At 44.3% G+C, this 18,082-nt stretch overlaps 1 protein-coding gene across 2 annotated transcripts in view; it reads right to left on the bottom strand.

The window, feature by feature from the left end:
* Positions 1-18,082, bottom strand: part of LOC135552938 (membrane-associated phosphatidylinositol transfer protein 3-like) — a 145,655-nt gene that overhangs the window by 78,636 nt on the left and 48,937 nt on the right. Inside the window, exon 3 of one of the 2 annotated variants that reach the window (XM_064984893.1) lies at positions 8,343-8,450. In XM_064984893.1, coding sequence (XP_064840965.1) covers positions 8,343-8,450 — 108 coding nt within the window. The remainder of the gene's footprint in view (positions 1-8,342; positions 8,451-18,082) is intronic. The other variant, XM_064984894.1, reaches the window with a different exon arrangement.

Below are 18,082 nucleotides of genomic sequence, written 5' to 3'. Positions count from 1 at the left end.
AGCAGATGTTATTGCAGGTGTAGCAAAATGACTGTGTTCCTAGCTCTAATAGTGCAGTAGTATCTAACAATATACAACAATACACACAAATCTAAAAGTAAAAAAATGGACTTAAGAAATATAGAAATATTAGGACGAGCAATGTCGGAGTACAAACACACACACACACACACACACATACACACACACACACACACACACATACATACATTACATACATACATTACATACATACATATATATATATACACACACACCTACTCATTCAAGGGTTTTTCTTCATTTTTACTATTTTCTACACTGTAGAATACTAGTGAAGACGTCAACACTATGAAATAAAACATGGAATCACTTAGTAACCAAAAACATGTTAAACAAATCTAAATATATTTTAGATTTTAGATTCTTCAAAGTAGCCACCCTTTGCCTTGATGACAGCTTTGCACACTCTTGGCATTCTCTCAACCAGCGTCATGAGGTGGTCAGTCTTGAACTAGTTCCCACATATGCTGAGCACTTGTTGGCTGCTTTTCCTTCAGTCTGCGGTCCAATTCATCTCAAACCATCTCAATTCGGTTGAAGTTGAGTGATTGTGGGGGCCAGATCATCTGATGCAGCACTCCATCACTCTCCTTCTTGGTCAAATAGCCCTTACACAGCCTGGAGGTGTGCTGGGTCATTGTCCTGTTGGAAAACAAATTATAGTCCCACTAAGCGCAAACCAGATGGGATGGCGTATCAGTGCAGGATACTGTGGTAGCCATGCTGGTTAAGTGAGCCCTGAATTATAAATAAATCACTGACAGTGGGAACCACACCTGCGGAGATCATCCGTTCATCTACTCTGCTTCTCACAAAGACACGGCGGTTGGAACCAAAAATCTCAAATTTGGACTCATCAGACCAAAAGACATATTTCAACTGGTCTAATGTCCATTGCTCGTGTTTTGAGGCCCAAACAAGTCTCTTCTTATTTTTGGTGTACTTTAGTAGTGGTTTCTTTGCAGCAATTCAACCATGAAGGCCTGATTCACACAGTTGAACAGTTGATGTTGAGATGTGTCTGTTACTCTGGGTCTTCCTTTCCTGCGGCGGTCCTCATGAGAGACAGTTTCATCATAGCGCTTGATGGTTTTTACGACTGAACTGGAAGAAACTTTCAACGTTCTTGACGTTTTCCAGATTGACTGACCTTCTTAAAGTAATGATGGGCTGTCGTTCACTTTGCTTATTTGAGCTGTTCTTGCCATAATATGGACTTGATATGGACATAATATGGACTGTATACCACCCCTACCTTGTCACAACACAACTGATTGGCTCAAACGCATTAGGAAGGAAATAAATTCCACTAATTAACTTTAAACAAGGCACATCTGTTAATTGAAATGCATTTCAGGTGACTACCTCATTAAGCTGGTTGAGAGAATACCAATAGTGTGCCATCAAAGCAAAAGGTGGCTTCTTTCAATAATCCAAAATATAAAATAGATTTGGATTTGTTTAACACATTTTTGGTTACTACATGACTCCATGTGTTATTTCATAGTTTTGATGTCTTCTACAATACAGAAAATAGTAAAAAAATAAATGAGTAGGTGTGTCCAAACCTTTGACTGGTACTGCATGTTTTCCTGCATGATATTGCATTTTATGATGTTATAGCCAACCAAGAAATGTTCTCTGAGTACAATACAGTCAGAGAGATCAATCAGTAATCCTTGAGCTGGCAATGAATGGTTTCTCAGTGAAGCCTTAGAGAAGACAAAAGAAGACAAAACTATCTGACTTTGATCCTTCCTCAGACTTCAAACCTCACTCACTAACTTCAGCTCTGAAGTGCTGACAAGATTCACATCCTTTGATTTATCATGTAAAGTTCATGTGATGTAATTAGTAATAGTGATGGTTGTATGTCTCGAAAAACCAGTGGCGACCCGTCATTCAGGGCAGGTGGGGCAGGCTTGCATGTTATTTTGGCATTAATACGTGTCACATATCAGTTTGCAAATAATGTAAAATATATCTATATATTAACATTGGGTTAATAAAGTCGCATGGTGGGGCAGCCAGTGGAAAATACGGAGTATTGGTAATGTTCTCTAGTTACGGAATTACAGTGGGGCAAAAAAAGTATTTAGTCAGACACCAATTGTGCAAGTTCTCCCACCTAAAAAGATGAGAGAGGCCTGTCATTTTTATCATAGGTACACTTCAGACAAATGACAGACAAAATTAGAAAAAAAATCCAGTAAATCACATTGTAGGATTTTTAATGAATTTATTTGCAAATTATGGTGGAAAATAAGTATTTGGTCACCTACAAACAAGCAAAATTACTGGCTCTCACAGACCTGTAACTTCTTCTTTAAGAGGTTCCTCTGTCCTCCACTCATTACCTGTATTAATGGCACCTGTCTGAACTTGTTATCAGTATAAAAGACACCTGTCCACAACCTCAAACAGTCACACTCCAAACTCCACTATGGCCAAGACCAAAGAGCTGTCAAAGGACACCAGAAAGAAAATTGTAGACCTGCACCAGGCTGGGAAGACTGAATCTGCAATAGGTAAGCAGCTTGGTTTGAAGAAATCAACTGTGGGAGCAATTATTAGGAAATGGAAGACATACAAGACCACTGATAATCTCCCTCGATCTGGGGCACCACGCAAGATCTCACCCGTGGGGTCAAAATGATCACAAGAACGGTGAGCAAAAATCCCAGAACCACACGGGGGGACCTAGTAAATGACCTGCAGAGAGCTGGGACCAAAGTAACAAAGTCTACCATCAGTAACACACTACGCCTCCAGGGACTCAAATCCTGCAGTGCCAGACGTGTCCCCCTGCTTAAGCCAGTACATCTACAGGCCCGTCTGAAGTTTGCTAGAGAGCATTTGGATGATCCAGAAGAAGATTGGGAGAATGTCATATGGTCAGATGAAACCAAAATATAACATTTTTGTAAAAACTCAACTCGTTGTGTTTGGAGGACAAAGAATGCTGAGTTGCATCCAAAGAACACCATACCTACTGTGAAGCATGGGGGTGGAAACATCATGCTTTGGGGTTGTTTTTCTGCAAAGGGACCAGGACGACTGATCCGTGTAAAGGAAAGAATGAATGGGGCCATGTATCGTGAGATTTTGAGTGAAAACCTCCTTCCATCAGCAAGGGCATTGAAGATGAAACGTGGCTGGGTCTTTCAGCATGACAATGATCCCAAACACACCGCCCGGGCAACGGAGTGGCTTCGTAAGATGCATTTCAAGGTCCTGGAGTGGCCTAGCCAGTCTCCAGATCTCAACCCCATAGAAAATCTTTGGAGGGACTTGAGTCCGTGTTGCACAGCAACAGCCCCAAAACATCACTGCTCTAGAGGAGATCTGCATGGAGGAATGGGCCAAAATACCAGCAACAGTGTGTGAAAACCTTGTGAAGACTTACAGAAAACGTTTGACCTCTGTCATTGCCAACAAAGGGTATTTAACAAAACAAAAGATAAACTTTTGTTATTGACCAAATACTTATTTTCCACCATAATTTGCAAATAAATTCATAAAGAATCCTACAATGTGATTTTCTGGATTTTTTTTTCTCCATTTTGTCTGTCATAGTTCAAGTGTACCTTTGATGAAAATTACAGGCCTCTCATCTTTTTAAGTGGGAGAACTTGCACAATTGGTGGCTGACTAAATACTTTTTTGCCCCACTGTATTAGCTCAGTGTTCTGTCTAAGGGTAGAACTTGAAAATTCAAGCCCCTTGGGTTCTGCCATAGAGTTACATTAGAAGTGCCCATCCAAGAAGGCTCAAGGTCATTGGCCACAGATAAACTTACAGTAGCCTTGATTGGACTGATCATGTCAACATCATACTTTCAAAATCTTAACTAGCAGTCATCATCACGAATCAAATTGACAATCTACTGGCAAATGCTTTTTAAACCTTTTCTTATGAAGAGAAATACGAAGAGAAATTACAGATAAAACATATCGGCGCTCATCGGCAATGTTGCGCCTTCGTCTGTGTGAGTGGACCATTTCAGTTTGTCCGTGATGTGTACGTCGATGGAACTTAAAACTTTCCACCTTCTCCACTGCTGTCCCGTCTATGTGGATAGGGGTGTGCTCCCTCTGCTGTTTCCTGAAGTCCACGAACATCTCCTTTGTTTTGTTGATATTGAGTGAGAGGTTGTTTTCCTGCCCTCACCTCTTCCCTATACGTTGTCTCGTCATTATTGGTGATAAAACCTACTACTGATTGTAGTAAAATTTGTTGATTGAGTAGGAGGCGTGCATGGCCACGCAGTCATGGGTGAACAGGGAGCACAGGAGGGGGCTGAACGCACACCCTTGTGGGGCCCCAGTGTTGAGGAACAGCGAAGTGGAGATGTTGTTTCCTACCTTCCCCACCTGGGGACGGCCGGTCAGAAAGTCCAGGACCTATTCGCACAGGGCGGGGTTGAGACCCAGGGCGTCAAGCTTAATGATGAGTTTGGAGGGTACTATGGTGTCGAATGCTGAGCTGTAGTCAATGAACAGCATTCTTACATTGGTATTCCTCTTGTCCAGACATATTTGGGGTGGTATGCAAATTGCAGTGGGTCTAGGGTGACAGGTAAGGTGGAGGTGATAGGATCCTTGACTAGTCTCTCAACACACTTCATGATGACAGCAGTGAGTGCTATGGGGCGACATTCATTCAGTTCAGTTACTGTTGCCTTCTTGGGTACAGGAACAATGGTGGCCATCTTGAAGCAGGTGATAGGATCCTTGACTAGTCTCTCAAAGCACTTCATGATGACAGCAGTGAGTGCTACGGGGCGACAGTCATTCAGTTGTTACCTCTGCCTTCTTGGGTACAGGAACAATGGTGGCCATCTTGAAGCATGTGGGGACAGCAGACTGGGATAGGGAGAGATTCAATATGTCCGTAAACACACCAGCTGGTCTGAGCATGCTCTGAGGCCATGGCTAGGGATGTCGTCTGGGCCGGCAGCCTTGCAAGTGTTAACACGTCTAAATGTCTTACTCACATCGGCCCCGGAGAAGGAGAGCCCACAGTCCTTGGTAGTGGGCCATGTCGGTGGCAATGTGTTATCCTCAAAGCGGGCAAAGAAGGTGTTTAGTTTGTCTGGAAGCAAGGCGTCGGTGTCCGTGACATTTTCTTTTTGTATTCCATGATTGTCTGTAGAGCCTGCCACATACGTCTCGTGTCTGAGCCATTGAATTGTGACTCCACTTTGTCCCTATACTAACATTTCGCTTGTATGATTACCTTGCAGTGGGAAAAACTACACTGTTTGTATTCAACCATAATCCCAGTTTTCTTTTTCATGGTTAACTGCGTTGTTTCTCGTTTTCAGTTTTGCGCCAATGCCGCCATCTATCCACAGTTTCTGGTTAGGGTAGGTTTTAACCTTTCTAGCGCAGGCGTTCCACTAGCGGAACCCCTCGACAACATTCCGCTGAAAAGGCAGCGTGCGAAATTCAAAAATATTTCTTGGAAATATGTAACTTTCACACATTAACTTCTTGGCGCTACCCATCCCGTTAGCGGGATCATTTTCATCAGCAACCACTGAATAGCATAGCGCAACAGTCAAATAATATTACAAAAAAATATTCATATTCATGAAATCACAAGTGCAATATTGCAAAACACAGTTCAGCCTTTTGTTAATCCACCTGTTGTCTCAGATTATGAAATTATGCTTTACAGCGAAAGTAATCCACGCGTTTGTGTAAGTTTATCGATAGCATAGCATAACATCATGTACACTTAGCATCAGGAAGCTTGGTCCCGAAAATCAGAAAAGCAATCAAATTAATCGTTTAACTTTGATGATCTTCGGATGCTTTCACTCACGAGACTCCCAGTTACACAACAAATGTTCCTTTTGTTCCATAAATATTATTTTTATACCCCAAATACCAATTTTATACCCCAAATACCGATTTTGTTTGTCGCGTTATGTTCAGAAATCCACAGGAAAGAGCGGTCACGACAACGCAGACGTATATTCCAAATAATATCCATAATGTCCACAGAAACATGTCAAATGTTTTATATAATCAATCCTCATGTTGTTTTTAAAATATATATTCGATAATATATCAACCGAGTGTGTAGGTTTTTCAATAACAGCGGCTTTACTCAGAACAATGGCGGCTTACTCAGTTGCGCAAAAACTCACTCTGAGAGCCCCCACCTATCCACTTACGCAATGTGATCCTTCGCGCTCATTTTTCAACATAAAAGCCAGAAACTATGTTTAAAGACTGTTGACACCTTAGGGAATCTGGTTGATATCGATTTAAATGGAGGATAGGCATGCATAGGAACAGAGAGGTTTCAAAATAAGAGGCACTTCCTGATTGGATTTTCCTCAGGCTTTCGCCTGCAATATCAGTTCTGTTATACTCACAGACAATATTTTTAGAGTTTTGGAAACTTTAGAGTGTTTTATATCCTAATCTGACAATTATATGCATATTCTAGTTTCTGGGGCTGAGAAATAGGCCCTTTCAAATGGGTACGTTTTTTTAGCCAAAAACTAAAATACTGCCCCCTACACGCAAAAGGTTAACAAGTCCAATACAGTAAATAAAAGATAAACTTCTTGTTAATCTACCCATCGTGTCCGATTTAAACAATTCTTTAAAACAAACGCACAACATATGATTATGTTAAATCACAGCCAAGTCAAAAAAGCACACAGCCATTTTCAGGCCTTCAGAATCAACAGTGCGGGCGCTTGTAGCTTAAAGTGAATGGAGATGAAAATTTAGTGTCAACCAATCAGCTTTAGAGTTGGCTATTGTACGCCTGCTGGCTGGCTCCAGTGTTACACAAGAGCCAGCTAGCAGGCGTAGTGCGTGCACGTCTTTTGATTGGATTACCAATATTGAGAGGCAGGTCCTATATGGGCAGGTATATGCAAACCTCAGAACTAGGAAACTGAATTTGATAAACTAATTAATTTGCGTACCACTAAGTTGTTTTTTTTAACCCACAATGGCGGGAGGAGAAGATATCGATTTGGTCGAGGATATAATTATAACGCCATTCAAGACAAACTTTTCAAGAAAAGTTAGACATTGTCAGGAGAGGTCGCCCAACACCGACGCTACAAAGCCTGTCACAGGCGGGAAAGGGGTTCGTTCTCCACTTTCAAAGTTCCAACTACGAGCGCTATCAATGGCTCACAGGTTCCGAGAAGCACTGCAAACTGTACTGCTGGGAATGCCTATTATTTGCAAGTGATAGATTTGGTGTTTGGAGCCACACTGGCTTTGCAAACTCGAGTTGTCTAACCAAGGCAGCAATGAGACACGGCTGGGCACTTACAAGCAATGGTGCTTTTGAAAGCTTTTGGGGACACCCGAGTGGATCTACAGCTCAACGAACAAGCGCACAGGGCAACGGGAGCTGCACAATGAAAAGGTATTGTACTCTTCCCCTGCAATTCTATGAATAAAAGTGTAAATTTCAAGGTGATGCAACGCCTGGTTTTATACTGCGTTTCTGTCTAAATGTATAGTGTCTAACCATGGCATCATAATGATGGTAATAAGAGGTGGATTAATTCGGGTGGGGCTGTGTAGGACCTCACTGAAGGCCCAGCCCCCAGGCCCACGGCACGCCACTGAGTTTTGATACAGTTGATGTCAGTTGATAAACATCACCAGTCTGAATGAAGGGAAGCAGAGTGATGGAGAGGTCATTTTCAGAGAAGGTAGTTGAATCACTGTAGCTGCTTCCAGTAGGCATGCATGGATTTGCCTCAGGAAAGGGGCCTGTCAATCTTCAAAGACCAAAATAATAACCAAGAGAGAGGGAGTTACTTAAGACCAAATAAATCCCTGGGGTTTGCAAATCAGAGCACTGAGATTAAATAAAAAAATAAAAAATAAATGAAACAAAAACAAAAACAAAAATAAACCATAAGCACAAACTAAATTGTTTGTGGGAGATTGTATTGACCGATAACAAGGAGGAAAATTCTAATTTTACAAATCAATACATGCAGCAGAGCATCAAGCCCTGTCTGATTTCTGTTAAACTAACCGAATGTACAAACACATAAATTGATGTTTGAATTTGTTTTAATTTGAATGATTCAAAGCCCTCATTTATGTTTTGTTGTGTGAAATTATTTGTTTAACTGCACAAAACAGTGTGAATGTGTGCGTGTGAGTTTGCGCTTTTTTGTGTTAGAGCGTGCATGTAAGTCTTAGAGAGCGAGCAGCTCCGCAGTACTACAATAGGAGATGGAGAGAGTTGAAAAGATGTTCAGTGGGCATTAGTGCCCTCAGTATACCCTGCGTGTAACATACCTTGTGATTGGTCCATGTGTCCCAGGGTCTCGATCTGCTCCACCAGGTCGTTGGAGTTCCACTGACTCATCCCCAGGAGGATGGCACTCTTCCCCTCCAGCACATCTGCTGGGACACACAGACACACAGGGAGGAGGGTTACAATCTGTCTGCTGGGGGACAGACACACAGGGAGGAGGGTTACAATCTGTCTGCTGGGACACACAGACACACAGGGAGGAGGGTTACAATCTGTCTGCTGGGACACACAGACACACAGGGAGGAGGGTTACAATCTGTCTGCTGGGACACACAGACACACAGGGAGGAGGGTTACAAACTGTCTGCTGGGACACACAGACACACAGGGAGGAGGGTTACAAACTGTCTGCTGGGACACACAGACACACAGGGAGGAGGGTTACAATCTGTCTGTTGGGGAACACAGACACACATGGAGGAGGGTTACAATCTGTCTGCTGGGACACACAGACACACAGGGAGGAGGGTTACAATCTGTCTGCTGGGGGACAGACACACAGGGAGGAGGGTTACAATCTGTCTGTTGGGGAACACAGACACACATGGAGGAGGGTTACAATCTGTCTGCTGGGACACACAGACACACAGGGAGGAGGGTTACAATCTGTCTGCTGGGACACACAGACACACAGGGAGGAGGGTTACAAACTGTCTGCTGGGACACACAGACACACAGGGAGGAGGGTTACAATCTGTCTGTTGGGGAACACAGACACACATGGAGGAGGGTTACAATCTGTCTGCTGGGACACACAGACACACAGGGAGGAGGGTTACAATCTGTCTGCTGGGACACACAGACACACAGGGAGGAGGGTTACAATCTGTCTGCTGGGACACACAGACACACAGGGAGGAGGGTTACAATCTGTCTGCTGGGACACACAGACACACAGGGAGGAGGGTTACAATCTGTCTGCTGGGACACACAGACACACAGGGAGGAGGGTTACAATCTGTCTGCTGGGACACACAGACACACAGGGAGGAGGGTTACAATCTGTCTGCTGGGGGACAGACACACAGGGAGGAGGGTTACAATCTGTCTGCTGGGACACACAGACACACAGGGAGGAGGGTTACAATATGTCTGCTGGGACACACAGACACACAGGGAGGAGGGTTACAATCTGTCTGCTGGGACACACAGACACACAGGGAGGAGGGTTACGATCTGTCTGCTGGGACACACAGACACACAGGGAGGAGGGTTACAATCTGTCTGCTGGGACACACAGACACACAGGGAGGAGGGTTACAAACTGTCTGCTGGGACACACAGACACACAGGGAGGAGGGTTACAATCTGTCTGCTGGGACACACAGACACACAGGGAGGAGGGTTACAATCTGTCTGCTGGGACACACAGACACACAGGGAGGAGGGTTACAAACTGTCTGCTGGGACACACAGACACACAGGGAGGAGGGTTACAATCTGTCTGCTGGGACACACAGACACACAGGGAGGAGGGTTACAATCTGTCTGCTGGGACACACAGACACACAGGGAGGAGGGTTACAATCTGTCTGCTGGGACACACAGACACACAGGGAGGAAGATTTACATTTGCATTTTAGTCATTTAGCAGACACTCTCATCCAGAATATATTAAAAGAGCATTAAGGGTTAGTGCCTTGGTCACGGGCACATGGAAAGACTTTTCACCTCGTTGGCTCGACTAGGTGAACCAGCAACCTTTCGGATACTGACGCACCATTATATTATCTTTTGGTTAATGGTGACCTGCCATCCACCATTATATTATCTTTTGGTTAATGGCGACCTGCCATCCACCATTATATTATCTTTTGGTTAATGGCAACCTGCCATCCACCATTATATTATCTTTTGGTTAATGGCGACCTGCCATCCACCATTACATTATCTTTTGGTTAATGGCGACCTGCCATCCACCATTACATTATCTTTTGGTTAATGGCGACCTGATATCCACCATTACATTATCTTTTGGTTAATGGCGACCTGCCATCCACCATTACATTATCTTTTGGTTAATGGCAACCTGTCATCCACCATTACATTATCTTTTGGTTAATAGCAACCTGCCATCCACCATTACATTATCTTTTGGTAAATGGCAACCTGCCATCCACCATTATATTATCTTTTGGTTAATGGCGACCTGCCATCCACCATTACATTATCTTTTGGTTAATGGCAACCTGCCATCCACCATTATATTATCTTTTGGTTAATGGCAACCTGCCATCCACCATTATATTATCTTTTGGTTAATGGCGACCTGCCATCCACCATTACATTATCTTTTGTTTAATGGCAACCTGTCATCCACCATTACATTATCTTTTGGTTAATAGCGACCTGCCATCCACCATTACATTATCTTTTGGTAAATGGCAACCTGCCATCCACCATTATATTATCTTTTGGTTAATGGCGACCTGCCATCCACCATTATATTATCTTTTGGTTAATGGCAACCTGCCATCCACCATTATATTATCTTTTGGTTAATGGCGACCTGCCATCCACCATTACATTATCTTTTGGTTAATCGCGACCTGCCATCCACCATTATATTATCTTTTGGTTAATGGCGACCTGCCATCCACCATTATATTATCTTTTGGTTAATGGCGACCTGCCATCCACCATTACATTATCTTTTGGTTAATGGCGACCTGCCATCCACCATTACATTATCTTTTGGTTAATGGCGACCTGCCATCCACCATTATATTATCTTTTGGTTAATGGCGACCTGCCATCCACCATTATATTATCTTTTGGTTAATGGCGACCTGCCATCCACCATTATATTATCTTTTGGTTAATGGCGACCTGCCATCCACCATTACATTATCTTTTGGTTAATGGCAACCTGCCATCCACCATTACATTATCTTTTGGTTAATGGCGACCTGCCATCCACCATTATATTATCTTTTGGTTAATGGCAACCTGCCATCCACCATTATATTATATTTTGGTTAATGGCAACCTGCCATCCACCATTATATTATCTGTTGGTTAATGGCGACCTGCCATCCACCATTACATCATCTTTTGGTTAATGGCGACCTGCAATCCACCATGAAATTATCATTGAACCCAATCACATAGAAACTAATCACATAGTTGATGCTGAGAACTGAACAGATTATTTGGTTGGTTAACAAAGAGCAGGAGGGGAAATCTAGACAGACACAGGAATAGACACAGGGACACTGGGACACACAGGGACAGCAGATAAAATCTACACACATGGACAGCAGATAAAATCTACTGGGACACATACACACAGGGACAGCAGATAAAATCTACTGGGACACATACACACAGGGACAGCAGATAAAATCTACACACAGGGACAGCAGATAAAATCTACTGGAACACATACACACAGGAGAAGGCAGATAGAATCTACTGGAACACATACACACAGGGACAGCAGATAGAATCTACTGGAACACATGCACACAGGCACAGCAGATAGAATCTACTGCACACAGATACACAGAGAGCGGGGTTAGACGAACGGTTGCCACAAAAAAATCCATATTTGATTCTGTCAATACAGACATTTCCATACAGTTTATTTCTGTCCTTTGCTACATTTCCCCTAGTTTAGCCAAACCCAGACACAGCAGGTGTGGAAAGAGACTACATTAGAGACACACGGCGTGTAACTACCAATCAGAGGATTATCAGACTCCCATTGGACGGTCATCAGTCAGTTGAAGCGACAGCGTGATGTGCTAATGATGAGCATGAGTCATGGTCAGAGTGGTTGTCTGCTGTGACGGTCGCTCTGGCCTGCTGCAGTCACAGTACCATGGTCAGAGTGGTTGTCTGCTGTGACGGTCGCTCTGGCCTGCTGCAGTCACAGTACCATGGTCAGAGTGGTTGTCTGCTGTGACGGTCGCTCTGGCCTGCTGCAGTCACAGTACCATGGTCAGAGTGGTTGTCTGCTGTGACGGTCGCTCTGGCCTGCTGCAGTCACAGTACCATGGTCAGAGTGGTTGTCTGCTGTGATGGTCGCTCTGGGCTGCTGCAGTCACAGTACCATGGTCAGAGTGGCTGTCTGCTGATGATCACTCTGGGCTGCTGCAGTCACAGTACCATGGTCAGAGTGGCTGTCTGCTGATGATCACTCTGGCCTGCTGCAGTCACAGTACCATGGTCAGAGTGGCTGTCTGCTGTGATGATCACTCTGGCCTGCTGCAGTCACAGTACCATGGTCAGACTGGTTGTCTGCTGTGACGGTTGCTCTGGGCTGCTGCAGTCACAGTACCATGGTCAGATGGTAGTCCTTTATAGGCTGGGTCATAGAGACAGAGTGACACACCATGTCCAATACACTGCTCTCTCTCTCTCGCTCGCTCACACACACACACTCACACATGCCTGGCATCTCAGAGTGTCTGTGAAACTGTCCTGCCAGGCCTGTCCACTACGATCACACTGGGAGGCCTACTGGTCACAGTCTGTCTCTTCAGCCCTTTATCTTCCTTCTATTTCTTTCTCTGTCTTTCTCTGTCAACACACACATGCAAATACACAAAAATGTGTAGATGCATTTCAAACAAATTTACATAGGTATGCAAATACTGTACATTAACATGTGTAGATGCAGACAACACATACACACACATTTCAGCATCCAGATCCCAACAACACCCTGCAGGAGTTGAGAAAGGCCCGAGTTAAGACAGGAAGAGTCATTTCCCAGAGAGCATCGCTGATGAGAGCAGCTTACAGCCACAACGGAAGAACACGACTGTGAGGTGGAAAACATGTTTAAAGTAGAGAGAAGAACACAACGCCTGTGAGGTGTGAAACATGTTTAAAGTAGAGAGAAGAACACAACTGTGAGGTGGAAACATGTTTCAAGTAGAGAGAACACAACTGTGAGGTGGAAACATGTTTCAAGTAGAGAGAACACAACTGTAAAGTGGAAACATGTTTAAAGTAGAGAGAAGAACACAACGCCTGTGAGGTGTGAAACATGTTTAAAGTAGAGAGAAGAACACAACGCCTGTGAGGTGTGAAACATGTTTAAAGTAGAGAGATGAACACAACGCCTCCTCTCTTCTCCAGACCATTTCCGGGGACCTTCTCCCTTACCTCACCTCGCTCATCAACTCATCCCTGACCGCTGGCTACGTCCCTTCCGTCTTCAAGAGAGCGAGAGTTGCACCCCTTCTGAAAAAACCTACACTCGATCCCTCCGATGTCAACAACTACAGACCAGTATCCCTTCTTTCTTTTCTCTCCAAAACTCTTGAACGTGCCGTCCTTGGCCAGCTCTCCCGCTATCTCTCTCAGAATGACCTTCTTGATCCAAATCAGTCAGGTTTCAAGACTATTCATTCAACTGAGACTGCTCTTCTCTGCATCACGGAGGCGCTCCGCACTGCTAAAGCTAACTCTCTCTCCTCTGCTCTCATCCTTCTAGACCTATCGGCTGCCTTCGATACTGTGAACCATCAGATCCTCCTCTCCACCCTCTCCGAGTTGGGCATCTCCGGCGCGGCCCACGCTTGGATCGCGTCCTACCTGACAGGTCGCTCCTACCAGGTGGCGTGGCGAGAATCTGTCTCCTCGCCACGCGCTCTCACCACTGGTGTCCCCCAGGGCTCTGTTCTAGGCCCTCTCCTATTCTCGCTATACACCAAGTCACTTGGCTCTGTCATAACCTCACATGGTCTCTCCTATCATTGCTATGCAGACGACACACAATTAATCTTCTCCTTTCCCCCTTCTGATGACCAGGTGGCGAATCGCATCTCTGCATGTCTGGCAGACATATCAGTGTGGATGACGGATCACCACCTCAAGCTGAACCTTGGCAAGACGGAGCTGCTCTTCCTCCCGGGGAAGGACTGCCCGTTCCATGATCTCGCCATCACGGTTGACAACTCCATTGTGTCCTCCTCCCAGAGCGCTAAGAACCTTGGCGTGATCCTGGACAACACCCTGTCGTTCTCAACCAACATCATGGCGGTGGCCCGTTCCTGTAGGTTCATGCTCTACAACATCCGCAGAGTACGACCCTGCCTCACACAGGAAGCGGCGCAGGTCCTAATCCAGGCACTTGTCATCTCCCGTCTGGATTACTGCAACTCGCTGTTGGCTGGGCTCCCTGCCTGTGCCATTAAACCCCTACAACTCATCCAGAACGCCGCAGCCCGTCTGGTGTTCAACCTTCCCAAGTTCTCTCACGTCACCCCGCTCCTCCGCTCTCTCCACTGGCTTCCAGTTGAAGCTCGCATCCGCTACAAGACCATGGTGCTTGCCTACGGAGCTGTGAGGGGAACGGCACCGCAGTACCTCCAGGCTCTGATCAGGCCCTACACCCAAGCAAGGGCACTGCGTTCATCCACCTCTGGCCTGCTCGCCTCCCTACCATTGAGGAAGTACAGTTCCCGCTCAGCCCAGTCAAAACTGTTCGCTGCTCTGGCCCCCCAATGGTGGAACAAACTCCCTCACGACGCCAGGACAGCGGAGTCAATCACTACCTTCCAGAGACACCTGAAACCCCACCTCTTCAAGGAATACCTAGGATAGGATAAGTAATCCTTCTCACCACCCCCCCCTTAATGATTTAGATGCACTATTGTAAAGTGGCTGTTCCACTGGATGTCAGAAGGTGAATTCTCCAATTTGTAAGTCGCTCTGGATAAGAGCGTCTGCTAAATGACTTAAATGTTAAATGTAATGTAAATGTGTGAAACATGTTTAAAGTAGAGAGAAGAACACAACGCCTGTGAGGTGTGAAACATGTTTAAAGTAGAGAGAAGAACACAACGCCTGTGAGGTGTGAAACATGTTTAAAATAGAGAGAAGAACACAACGCCTGTGAGGTGTGAAACATGTTTAAAGTAGAGATAAGAACACAACGCCTGTGAGGTGTGAAACATGTTTAAAATAGAGAGAAGAACACAACGCCTGTGAGGTGTGAAACATGTTTAAAGTAGAGAGAAGAACACAACGCCTGTGAGGTGTGAAACATGTTTAAAGTAGAGAGAAGAACACAACGCCTGTGAGGTGTGAAACATGTTTAAAGTAGAGAGAAGAACACAACGCCTGTGAGGTGTGAAACGTGTTTAAAGTAGAGAGAAGAACACAACAGAAAGCCCGGGGCTCCGAGCAGAGGAAAGTAGATTTCAGCGATGCAAACAGATCAAATATACAAGCAGCCAGAACCAGATAACACAGACTAAATAAAAGCCTCCACTGCCCTAGCCCAGCACCAAGAGGACCAGAAGGAAAGCTGAAGGAAAGCCAAAATAAAGCAACATGATTCAGAGAAGGAATGAATGAAGGATGAGATTACCCTACAACTGACAGCCCTAGATAAGAAAGAAGAGAGTGGGAGGGATGCAGGAATGTCCTTCAACCAGACCGCACAGAGAGTTCGGGAGAGAAGAAAAGGAAGACATTGATTGTGTAGAGCAGGAGGTATGTAGTCAGAACGGATGTAAAATCTGGATGACAATGATCACTATGTCAACAACATCCTCCCAACATCATCCCGATGGCTTCCGTGTAGCGCAGCGGTCTAAGGCACTACATCTCAGTGCTAGAGGCGTCACTACAGACACCTTGGTTCGAATCCAAGCTGTATCACAACAGGCCGCGATTGGGAGACCCATAGAGCGGCTCACAATTGGCCCTGTAAGGTGGATGGGTTATCTTGGCATAGCATGGGTCAAGAGACAACAAACAATAACATAGAAAACCAGTGGCATGGTGTCTGTTGGCTGTGTTTCAATTTCAAGTAAACTATCGAAATATAGAGAGTTGCACACTCCATATATAAACTCCCAGTAATTTATTGGGTATTTACCAACGTTTCGGCATCACTGTGCCTCCTTCAAAACGTTGGTAAATACCCAATAAATTACTGGGAGTTTATATATGGAGTGTGCGACTCTCTTTATTTTGACAGTTTACTTGAAATTTAAACACAGCCAACAGACACAATGCCACTGGTTTAATTGTTTGTTATCTCTTGACCCGTGCTATGGTCAAGAGTAGAGGTTGACCGATTAATCGGAATGACCGATTAATTAGGGCCGATTTCAAGTTTTGCTGATTTTTTAAATATATTTTTTTACACCTTTATTTAATCTTTATTTAACTAGGCAAGTCAGTTAAGAACACATTCTTATTTTCAATGACAGCCTAGGAACGGTGGGTTAACTGCCTCGTTCAGGGGCAGAAGGACAGATTTTCACCTTGTCAGCTCGGGGGATCCAATCTTGCAACCTTACAGTTAACTAGTCCTTGTGCACTCCACTCCTGTTACGCAAATGCAGTGAGCCAAGGTAAGTTGCTAGCTAGCATTAAACTTATCTTATAAAAACAATCAATCATAATCACTAGTTAACTACACATGGTTGATGATATTACTAGATATTATCTAGCGTGTCCTGTGTTGCATATAATCTGACTGAGCATACATGTATCTAAGTATCTGACTGAGCGGTGGTAGGCAGAAGCAGGCATGTAAACATTCATTCAAACAGCACTTTCGTGTGTTTTGCCAGCAGCTCTTCGTTGTGTGTCAAGCATTGCGCTGTTTATGACTTCAAGCTTATCAACTCGCGAGATGAGGCTGGTGTAACCGAAGTGAAATGGCTAGCTAGTTAGTGCACGCTAATAGCATTTCAAACGTCACTTGCTCTGAGCCTGTGGTTGTTTCCCTTGCTCTGCATGGGTAACGCTACTTTGAGGGTGGTTGTTGTCGATGTGTTCCTGGTTCGAGCCCAGGTAGGGGCGAGGAGAGGGACAGAAGCTATACTGTTACACTGGCAACACTAAAGTGCCTATAAGAACATCCAATAGTCAAAGGTTAATGAAATACAAATGGTATAGAGGAAAATAGTCCTATAATTCCTATAATAACTACGACCTAAAACATCTTACCTGGGAATATTGAAGACTCATGTTAAAAGGAACCACCAGCTTTCATATGTTCTCCTGTTCTGAGCAAGGAACTGAAACGTTAGCTTTCTTACATGGCACTTTTACTTTCCCCTCCAACACTTTGTTTTTGCATTATTTAAACCAAATTTAACATGTTTCATTATTTATTTGAGGCTAAATTGATTTTATTGATGTATTATATTAAGTTAAAATAAGTGTTCATTCAGTATTGTTGTAATTGTCATTATTACAAAAAAAACAAAAAACCATCGGCCGATTAATTGGTATCGTCTTTTTTGGTACTCCAATAATCGGTATCGGCGCTGAAAAATCATAATCGGTCGACATCTAGTCAAGAGACTGTTAGTCAGTGTTTCCCCTTTGCCAAGATAACCCATCCACCTGGAATGGAGAGCACTCAGTCAGAATGATGGGAGATTTCCATAGCTTGTGAAATATACAGAGTCATTGGTAAAAGGAGGTGGGGGTTGTATGGAGTTATAAGTTGTCTGGTGTGCATCTCTCTATCGATCAGGGAGAAGTCTATTACTCCAATCCATCTTCATAAAGCTGAGAGCCAAGCACAGAGCCTTGGTTGATTCCTTTAGATACATTAAAGGGATGAGGTGAGACCTAGTGAGTATGAACAGCACGTTAAGTCAAAACAGTGGCAGACACAGCCACGCTGAGGCAAAGCATTACCTGGGAGAATCCACATTCTATTGAAGGTATATCAAATGAGACAGCCCCATAATAATTGATGTATAGTTGATTGACAATATCTTGATTTGACATACTC

The sequence above is a fragment of the Oncorhynchus masou genome, chromosome 13, assembly GCF_036934945.1.
Source record: "Oncorhynchus masou masou isolate Uvic2021 chromosome 13, UVic_Omas_1.1, whole genome shotgun sequence".
Taxonomy (NCBI): domain Eukaryota; kingdom Metazoa; phylum Chordata; class Actinopteri; order Salmoniformes; family Salmonidae; genus Oncorhynchus; species Oncorhynchus masou.
Note: the sequence above shows the minus strand (reverse complement) of the source record. Positions and strands in the feature narration are given on the sequence as shown.